The 11,138-nt window shown below is 33.1% G+C and overlaps 1 protein-coding gene across 1 annotated transcript; it reads right to left on the minus strand.

Moving 5' to 3' along the window:
* Positions 1-1,869: 1,869 nt before the first annotated feature.
* LOC108209540 (probable protein phosphatase 2C 15) lies at positions 1,870-6,712 on the minus strand. The gene is made up of 8 exons (XM_017380499.2): positions 5,888-6,712; positions 5,214-5,385; positions 4,956-5,109; positions 4,823-4,886; positions 4,578-4,685; positions 4,302-4,427; positions 3,935-4,167; positions 1,870-2,308 (listed from the first exon to the last, which is right to left on the minus strand). The coding sequence occupies exons 1-8, from the start codon at positions 6,098-6,100 to the stop codon at positions 2,089-2,091; spliced, it is 1,290 nt and encodes a 429-aa protein (XP_017235988.1). The 5' UTR covers positions 6,101-6,712; the 3' UTR covers positions 1,870-2,088.
* Positions 6,713-11,138: the final 4,426 nt, after the last annotated feature.

The raw sequence follows: 11,138 nt of genomic DNA on the forward strand, positions 1-11,138 counted from the left end.
GAGTTCAGAATATAATGCTTTAAACAAATTTTCTCTATAAGTTTGAAATGAAGGATATGGCACAAGTTCCTGACAAAAAAAAAAAAAGATATGGCACAAGTTGATTTGCTTTTGTAAATTATTTAATATTTTTTTCGATTATACATATACTTTTCGCTAATTTAAAAATTAATATTGTTATCCAAGTAAAAGCTTATAATAAATTTTGTACATAAACGAATTACAATTTTAACAAAATAATGGGAACAAAATAGTTGAGGTGGGTGAGGGGCATAGAAGTAAATGGAGGTGATCAGGAGTCAAAGTTGCTGGTGAAATAGTTGGTGGCGGTGGGACAGGTTAAAGTTGGTAAGAGTTGGTGAGGCGCACCGAAATGTAAAGGATAAGAAATTGAATAGTGTTGGTTTCGATTTTTAAATTTATATATAAATGAAAATATATATGGTTTTTTTATAATTTATAAATTATTTAAAAATTAAATTAAATAAGCACTCAATATTTTTGCTCTGCTTAGTGTATTAAGTACTTCGAGTGATCTCTTACATGTTTTGTACTGTGAATTCCGTTAAATATTCATTTTAAAAGCAATTTATTACTCCCTCTATTTTAAACTTTGCTTTTAAAACTATTCATAACGGAATTTACAAATTTTTATATTATCTTTTGTCAAAAATATAAATTTTGATATTTATATTTAATTACTAAAAAATTCAAAAATGTCAAATAATTTATGGAGCTATCATATGAAAAATGAACAAGCTACTTGGAAGAAAGCACTGAGCGTAGCCAGAGCTAAGCAGCTTTGGCTCGTCCTCCGTCCTCGATTTATCAGTATGCTTAGAACAAGTCCACGATATGCCCTATAAATTATAATTTAGGATAATTGACCAAAAAACTTGATCCAACAATATCCTAGTGATGCTTTAGAGCAAGTCCAACAGTGTCCTAGTTGGAGCCCTAAATATAATATAAAAAATTATGTCTTAGTAGTTTAGGACATATTCAACTAACTTCAACTTCAACAATGTGCCTTATTTTCAATATATGTTTAATATTTTATTATTAAAAGTTCACTTTCATCATTAAAACATAATATAAAATAGAGAGAGAAAGAGAGTGTTAGTAAGAATTTATTATAAAATATGGGATAGGACAAGGAGAGAGAGTGCCTCAAAAATAGGGCTCGAATGGGTTGTCCTAGTGATACAGGGCATCACTAGGACATTGTTGGATCAAATTTTTTCATCCAATGCCCTATATTATGACTTAGGACACTAAATAGGGCAGCTGTTGGACTTGCTCTTATATCACTAGGACAACCTCCCCAAACCCTATTTTTGGGGCACATCTCACCTTGCCCTATTCAATATTTTATTATAAATTCTCATCACACTCTCTTTCTCTCTCTACTTTTATATTATGCTTAAATGATGAAAGAGAGTCTTTAATAATAAAATATTAAACATAGTTTGAGAATAAGACACATTGTTGGAGTTCAAGTTAGTAAAGTATGTCCTAAATTACTAGGACATAATATTTTATATTATATTTGGAGTATGAACTATGACACTCTTGGACTTGCTCTTAGTTTCAGGATTCATTAGTTTCTATTCCTGGAGTTGAGCTAAAAGCAATCTACATAACCAATCAAGATTGCTCAAGTCAAATCGGGCAAACTGCCTTTTCAAATTTGGCGAGCTCTCTCAGATTTATATTGTGCAAGCATGTCACTTCATAGAAAATTAAACCAAAACAGAAGATCTCGTAACCAATAGGTGATGACGTGATGTAATGTAACTGGTTTTTTCTCTCTTTAAAAGTCGATATTTGTTGCAAAAATAAAATCAAATGCAGAAGCTAATAATGATGTATCTTTTGGCACTTGCCTTTGGCTAAATCTTTACTAGAAGCTGGCAAGAAACTCATACTGTCGTAGCTACAACATATTCTAACAGTGTCTGGGAATATAGAAACCTTTATATTGGTGCGAAACCTTTTACAAATTAAATAATTTTCTGGCCTAAGAAACATATGGGACTCGAGAAGAATGAATATAAGAGAAGCAATCACAGCCAACAAACAGTGGGTTTATACAACCTTAACTCCACTTGGTATCTTTCCTTCCATCGCATCCTTCTTGTTACGACAATCAGCACACAAGAAAGGACCTTGCCAAGGTTTTGAACTCGTGGAGAATATGGAACCAGCATGAACGGATATACCCTCGCTTGCAGCAAGGTCAGTTTGACAAATGGCGCACATGAAAAGGCCCGTTGTTGATTGATTGCAGGTGTCATCATTTCCTAATCTATTTAGTATGACGAGAAAAGGATGTGTGTTAAAACAGAAGGAATATATATATCAATGTAGTTTGTGAAACTTGGATAGATACTCTCTCAATTGCACAAAATGAGCAGAGGTTAGATGCACAACAGGTCAACAGCACAAGATAATTATAATATGGTGCAAGAAATAGCCAAATAGGTCACTGTGACTGGTTGCTCAAAAAAGGTTTAGAAGTCCCAAAATGCTATGTTTTCTGCTGTTTTTAGCAAATTTACACCAAAAGTGATGATTGTGCTCCAATGGAGTCGACAAATCCCAACTTATTCTAATATAATCAGATATATGAGAAATAAAAAGATGTCTAGGTGACCACCCAAGCACTAAATAAAATTAAGACACAGTGAGTCAGTGACTTTGCTCCTCCCCATGCTATTGTCCATTGGTATATCTATCATATGCAAGGACCAGAAAAAGGACTCCTTATGCCTATTCTAGTATAATCTTCAGCTATGTGAAGCATAAAAAGAGGCGCTATATATACTTCATTTCATAGGAGAAATAAGACAGCTAGGTGCCTGTATTATACAATTTCATTGCCATGAAGCCTTCCTATAGTGATGTGGGTGTCTGGGGAAAGCCTTGTTCTATCCAACTCAACTTAGCTAGACCTCGCAAGGAGATAAACATCACTCCATTTCTTCAATTATGAACCTCTCCCCATATGCTTCCCAGTTTCCAGTTTTAATTGTGTAAAAGGCACCATGCATGATTAACTAATAAATTCAAATCCAAATGAGAAATTGAGGATCAAGATTATGTAGATTTTATTATGTTGATCAGATTTAATAAAGGGAAAAATATATTAATCTGAGAATGAACACCGAGGATATAAATAAAATGCATATATACTTGTAGTCATCAAAAAGTTAAAAGCATCAATGATTTGACACTCTTAATAATGTACTAACTTGCTACAAACCATAATATTTATATTATATATAGGAGTCAACTAGGAGACTCTTGGAATATAATATAAATAATGTGGCTCCTAAGTCTCCCAACAAGTTAGCACATTATTAAAAGCGTAAACTCCAACAATGCTCTTTATACCCATCCTCTAATTTATATTTTATCCATCTCTGAACCAAAAGAGAGGGAAAAGTAGTAGATGGATCGGAGGGAATGAATTTTTTATTAAATAAAAGTAAGTTGAGAATTATGTGGAGGCTCTCAAAATAGAGGACAGAGAAGAGTCACTTAAGTTTATAAAGAGCCTCTAAGAGTCTCTTGGAGCTCTATCTGAAACCTGGCTCTTTAATTTTCAACTTAAGAGCCCATATAGAGAGCCTTTTGCAGATGCTCTTAACTTATCTAGAAAAGAGATGACAATAGTTTTAGACCAAAGCCGTATCCCATAGCTCATGGACCAAAGGGCTATACATCTAGTGGTACTATCCTCGCCCCTTTTAGGAAAGGCGGAGGTTCAAGCCTTGTAACATTGTAAAAGACAAAAAGGGTGTTTTAGCGTGTGAATCAGTATGGCCAATTGTCTCCCAACTTTGTTATCATGTCATCTGACCGAATGAATGAATGAATGAGAGCATTATATTTCAATAAGGAAAGATGTGAAGTACAACAAGTATCAAACCTGTCAGCGAGCATTGCCGAACCCTCTTCAAAAAGCTCCTCTACAATACCAACAGCTGATAGTTTCCTTGACAGTTTGCTGGCAGAATCATGGGACCTTTTTCTGAACAATAGAGCTCTAAATTTGTTCTGTTTTTTTGGAGGCGGGGAAGGTGGTGTTGAATTATCAGGAGGAATTACGTCTACAACGATACAGGTTGTGTCATCCTTCAGCCCCCTTGTCCTTAATGCTTCCTAACCACCACCAAGTAAAATTCAATGAGAAAATTCATCTTTTGGCTTTCCAAGTCGATGAATGTCAAGTGAAGAACATGTGAGTGATTTGCTTATGAATGTAGGGGCAACATCACACAAGATGAGCTTATTACCTTAACAACTTGTTTAGCAGCAAGTTCAGCAGGCAATCCGCGGCAAGATTTGGCAGCCATGTCCGAAGATAACGCATCCCAGATACCATCAGATGCTATAATAAGCCGCCCTCCAGCATTTGATAACTTTTATAATGATAAAACCATGTCAGGCCACAAGTCAATAACATAAATTTATTTAATGCAAGGAAATATAAGTGTGGGAAGCAAAAAACAGATTGATATACTCGAAAAAATCAAACATATAAATTATAATTGTAGAAATATAGTACTTACTTTCACTTGTTTAACATATGGTATTGGCACTATGAATTCTCCAACATCCATATCCCCAATTGATCTGGAAAGGCATAAACCCCCTGGCCAGCAACGGAGGGGACCAATCTGTGACGATTGAGCAATATGATTAGATAGTACAAATAAACTATAGCAAGTACTTCTTATCTATAAGTATAAACGGAAATTTTATGATCTCTTAATATATAAAACTTAAAAACTTAAAAATTAAAGAAAGAACTTGCCTCTGCACCTCCAAAGATACTAAGCCTTCCAACTTCACCTCCACTTGCTGTTACACGCTCTCTTCTGAAATTAAATTGGAGTTAACATCTGCACTACAAATGAAAATTTAAAAAGCTGGAGATAGATACTCACTCATCAACGTTATCTTCAAGTCTATGATCTACAGTCAATTCAGACACAGCGCCTCCCTGGGTATCTAAAATGCAACGGGAATCTCCAACGGATGCAACAGTTACTGTCCATCGATCTATTATAACAAATGTAACTGTGGTTCCAGAAGTTAGTCCTGAAAGAAAAAAGATAACATCATAATTAGTTATATTGAATAAAAAAATCACAGTATATTAAGATCTAAAGGAGTGAAAATAGTATGATTTGCAAAACTCATGCCTCGACTCTGAAATTCCTTGTCTGTTTTTACAAATCCTGCAACTAATGCCCTAGGTAAAGCTTGAAGCCACTCATCTCGTCCAAGTCCTCGAGGAATAGCATTTAGTACATGATTTAATAAATGATCCCGTGAATATATTGCCGCAGCACTGCCATTGTGCCCATCAAATATCTGAAATCAGAAACAACATCAAATATAGCAGAGGAAATCATTTTGCAGAAAAATGAAGCTATAGCAAATCATTTTGTTCTAACTTTCTAGTGCTATGAATCATAAGCACAAAGAAGAAGCTAGCAAGAAAATTATTTACTGCAAAAGTTGCTTCTTAGCATTAGCCTAAGTTGAATGGTGAAGCACAATGTAAAATTTCATTTTGGGGAGAGTGTGGCACATGTCCAGCATAGCAGAATGAATGAAAAATCAAATGCAAGTAAACAATCCTTCTGGATTATTAATCATAAGACGGAGATCGTAGAAAACCTAACCAAACATACTTGGTGCATCTCATATAGCAGGGTCACTAACTCACTATAAAGTGTAAATTGAGATGTACATAGACCTTACATCAACTCCTAGCAGATAGATTATTTCAGTAATGAACCAAATTTAACAGTGCAATAACAACAAGAACATTTTAATACGAGAGACGGTAGATAGCAGAGAGACTGCCTACCGCAAACACAGAGAAAACTGATGAAGGGTTTCCAGAAACTCGCTGACAATCAGTCTTCATAAGAAAGAAATCCTCCCCTTTCCTAGATTGAGCTGCATATCCATATCTCACAGAAGGCTTCTCCATTTTCTCATTCCTCATCTCTCTACTAAGAAGTGCAGCTAAAGGCACAAGATCATGATGATGCTGATGCCTCTCCACCCTAGACCCCATCCTCACAACCCCAAAACACTTCTAAATTCCTTGTAAAAAAAATCCCAATAATAACTACCTCACAATCACTAAAACCAAAATTAATCCCCAAAAGCCCTCTTGTCAAGATCACTTTTTTCCCACCTGGGCAACTCAAATTTCCACTACAATCACTAATTCAAGAACCATTTGAACTAAAACCCTGAAAAACCAAACTTGAAATGTGCAAGAACCAAGAAAGCCACAAGAACAAAACAAACCAGTGTCTAAACAATATAGAAATAAAAAATCAAATAAAATTGAAAACAACTAAACATGGGTTGTCAAATAAGCACAAAGATATGATGAGAGAAAAAGTGTGTGTACGGATTATGTTTGTGAGTGAAAGACAAATGTAGATCTGATTGGAAGCCAAGAAAGCAAGTAAAATTGACTAATTAGCAGATTAGTAAAGTAATGAGTAGTTGTTGTCGCAGCAAATAAAAGAAAGAAAATCAACACGGAAATCTTAAAACGCGGATTGGTGATGAGAAATGAACTGTAATGTTGCAATCATACATTACCAAGAACCTGAATAATACAAACATTCTTAAAGAGAAAGACAAGCAACATGTACTTATAATTATGTCAAGTAGACTTGCAAATATTTACGCACAGATAAAATATTACTCCCTCTCCCTCAGACCCTCTCGTTTTCTTTACGTTACTTTTCGGCATGCTTTTTCAAAATATAATTATATAATATATTTTTTTAATTTCTTTTTCTAAATAAAAATATGATATTTAAAATTTTATTTAAAAAGAAAATTTTAAAAAAAAGTTATACAACTATACTTTATAAAAGCCTCAGAATACGTGCAAACAGTGAACATAGACAACCACGGGGCGGAGGGAGTAAGACTGTGTATTTTATGGTAATGTATTTGTAACTTGGCAAAAAGGCAGAGAATTTTTATTACAGCTCAAAATTGAATGAAAAATTCAGCTGGTGTTTTGTTAAAAAGGCGAGGTTTCTTTTTATACTTCTTTGTTGTGTAAAAAATAGGAGTATCTTTTAATGTTTTGGTTGATGATTTTTTTTTGTGTGATGGAAAATTTTAAACTAACCAGAGAAATGAAAAGAAAAGGAAATGAGAAGTGGTGGGCCACGTCTAAGTGGTTGCGGCGAGGGAAAAACTGACACGTGGTTAGTGGGTTGCAGCTTGCATTTGTTTCTGTGTTAAAGTGGGTTGCAGGCTTACAGCTTGCATCAATTTCTGTGCAATTTTTTCTTCTTTCTTCGAGAAATACTATAATCTCAAAAAAATAATTAAAATAAGAGTAGCGATAATAGGAATGAACGAAAATTTAATATTTATGTGATAAATATAATAAAATATAATAAAATATTAGACAAGTTTAAATGTGTCCTGCAAAGGCTGCAATGCCCACTCTAATACTCTATTCCTCTTGGATGACGGTGCCCTGTATTAGGTCACATTCAGGAAAGCTGGGAGCTGGCTGTTTTTGCGGCTACATTATTTACTACTCCCTACTGATCAATAATGATGGGTTTAGCTAATACGTGTCACGGATACATGTTAAACGTTAAATTTGATATATTTAGTTCGTTTTTACTGGTTAAATTTTTGTGCATGAAGTACAGGGAATCACCAATATTAATGAGAAGTCAATCAAAATGAGTTAAATACATGAATTTTGATGCTTACCATGATCATGACACGTCATACAAAATCGATTCATGATGCGGTGAGTTTAACATTACTATGAGGCCGTTTGGATGAGATTAAAATAAGTGTTTTTTGCTTAAAATAAAAAAGTAAAGTGGAAGTCAGAAGCAAGTTAAGACTTATAAATGACTAAACTGTTTGAGAAATAAGCAGAAGTCCTGAAACAAAAGCTAGTAATCTTAACTTCTTTTAAGCGCTTCTTGATTTTTTTACACAAACGGTACAAATAAATATTTATAACTTATAAACCCAGAAGTCGACTTATAACGCCCTGCCAAACACCACCTATACCTCTTGTATGTTCAATATTATGATGAATGCACCATGAACCAGATTCATATATATTTTAACTTTTTGATTAAAAATTTATATCTTTTCAAACTCGAATCCAATTATGATTTCTCTTATGCCATTTTTATTTTTGGAATTTATCGTAATTAGGAATATAAATTTGCTCTCGTTACTTTGCTCATCGGTGTCCTTTACAAAGACAAAAGTTTTTTCTTTAAATAAAAGTGTTAATCAATAAAAAAACATACCACATTTACCCTAATAATTGAGTCAAACAATAAATTATAATCACTTGTTCTCATGAAAAGACAATTAAATAATATTTTGGAGATAATATACATACAAATACAAGTATCCACTTTACATATTCGTTGAATTATTGGTATATTCTCCATTATGTCCGGTAGAGCTATCGTTCGAGTTATTGATCAGAATTACGATTTCATGCAAAATTTCATCATCAAATCAAGACCCGCTTATAATCAAAAAGTGAAAATAAACTTCTCACAAGCAGAGAAAACAACTTGAAAAATAAAAGTTTAAAATTGAAATACAAACAAACTAAATACAAATGAAAACAGAGGCAGCTATTTCAAAAAAAGAAAAAATAGAAAGACAGAAAAAATTTAAAGTACTCCCTCCGTCCCATTTTAGTTGTCACCTTTTATATTGTGCCAGTCAAATTGACCAAAATTTGACTGAAATTTATTAATATTTTATCAATTGAAAAAAAAAATATCACCAGAAGCAACTTTTAATCTACTTTAAGATGTGATTTTCAGTTTTTTAAAATAACGAAAGAATAACTTATAATCTTTGGTCAAAAGTTAGTCAATTTAACCCACAAAAATAGAAATATGACAACTAGAATGGGACGGAGGGGGTATCCTTTAGATTTTTCGGGAAACTTTATCCGAAATGAGATGCCGAAGAGGTTTTTAGCTGAGAAGTTACTAAGAACGGTAGAAAGTTCACAGCAGGGATTGACAGGGAACCTAGGAAATTAATACTATTGTCCTAGCTAGTTCATGCTATTCATTAGTTACACTTTGCATTGTTGAATGGTGTACGGGGACTGACCTGATCTTCTTCAAATTTTAGCTGTTACTAGAGTCGATTTCAAGTCCTCGGCCAAACTATATGGACACATTTGTTGTACATATATGTTTCATTGAATTGCAGGTAATATTTGTCAACGCACAAATTTAATTCAAGACGGTTTGTATATCTGCCTCGGATAGCCCCAGTTGTTAAACACTCAACATGGCCGATAGCTGGTCAAGGCATGAATGACCAAACATGTACTACTTGAATTTAGGGAAAATATATTTTTTCGCTATCCAATTTATTGCGTATTTAAAAACTTACCACTAAACTATAACACTTAGGTCCCATTTGTTAATGGGTGGATGAGCCAAATACATCTGGACGACAAAAATGTTGGTTATCCAGATTGTTTGTTTACTTTGTAACTAGCTGGACGAGAACAAAATGTAGCTGGACGATGGAGGCTATAAAATATGACTGAATGGTTCAGATATCAACCTTCTGCTAATTTATCACATATTCGTTTTGATATAATATAAGTTTAACATATAATTTATGACATCAGAATATATTTATGATTGTAGAATTAATAGTATATATAATTAATTTTTATTAACGAGATTTGAATCTTATACTTGATAATAATCAATATTCTAATGCATATTTTCGTTATTATATTGAAAATTGGTATTTTATATTTTCTTTTTGCTAAATAATTTTTATTTTATATTCTTTCAAGCTAAATTAATGAAATTATCAATTATAAGTTTTTGCCATTTAATTACAATATTTATGAAATAAGCTTAATTTAAAAAATTTAGTCATTCAGATCTCAATTTAACAAATGATCCAATTTGAACTCATCCAGAACTATACTCATTCAGAATTTTCATTCATTCAGAAAATATGATTCAGATTTAACAAATGACCCCTTAGCCTCTCTGTTCCTAAATAATAGTCGCTTTGATTTTTTGCACGTATTTTGAGGTGCAATAAAAACGTATTTATACACGTTATTTTTTAAATTTTCTTTTTTTGAATAAAAATATAGATGTCAAACTTTTATTCAGAAAAAAAATTTGAAAAATAATACGTAGAAATATATTTTTTGTACACCTCAAATTACGTGCACAAAGTCAAAGCGACAAATATTTAGGAACGGATGGAGTAATAACAAAACCTAACGTTAGTGACCGACCAAACATGTACTTGAATTTAGGGAAAATAGATTTTTTCGCCACCCAACTTATTGCGTATTTAGAAACTTACCACTAAATTATAACGTTTAATAACAAAACTTAACATTAGTGACGTAAAAAAATACAAACCTAACATTAGTGACAAAAAAGAAAGAAATTATAGTTTAATGATAACTTTCAAAATACACAATAAGGTGAGTGGCGAAAAAATTTAATTTCCATTTAAATTTATACGGATTTAAATCTGGAAATGAGAGTGTGAATTAGGAAAACATGCAAATAGCAATCGATTCATGTTTTCGACAATTCGACAAGAAAGGGGGAAATATCGGTAACACACTGGAGTACGAAAAGAAACGTTGAAGAAATTAAATGGGTGGATTATTAGCATTGACAGAAGTAGTTGGAAGACAGGGAGATGGGATTTGTAAGAAGACAGGCTGTGAAGATGGGCCTGGTGCCTCCCAGACCTGCGTGCGTTTCTTCATTTCTAAGAAAACACCAACTTTCGAGGGCCCACGTACTGCCCTATCCTCATCAACATCTAAACTAATTTGAGTATAATTTTTTTTATTATTAATAGGAGCAAAGCAACTCTTATTTACTACTCCCTCCGTCCCCCTCAATTGTTTACATTGGAGGGGGACACGGAGACCAAGACAATGTATGAAAAATGAGTAAAGTTAGATGAAAAGTGGGTAAAGTGTTGGGACCTACCAATATTTAATAATAGATTTGAGATAGTGGAGGAAAGTAGTGGGTGTAATAGTAGTTTTTATTATTAAATATGAG

This window comes from Daucus carota, chromosome 2 (genome assembly GCF_001625215.2).
Source record: "Daucus carota subsp. sativus chromosome 2, DH1 v3.0, whole genome shotgun sequence".
Classification (NCBI taxonomy): Eukaryota; Viridiplantae; Streptophyta; class Magnoliopsida; order Apiales; family Apiaceae; genus Daucus; species Daucus carota.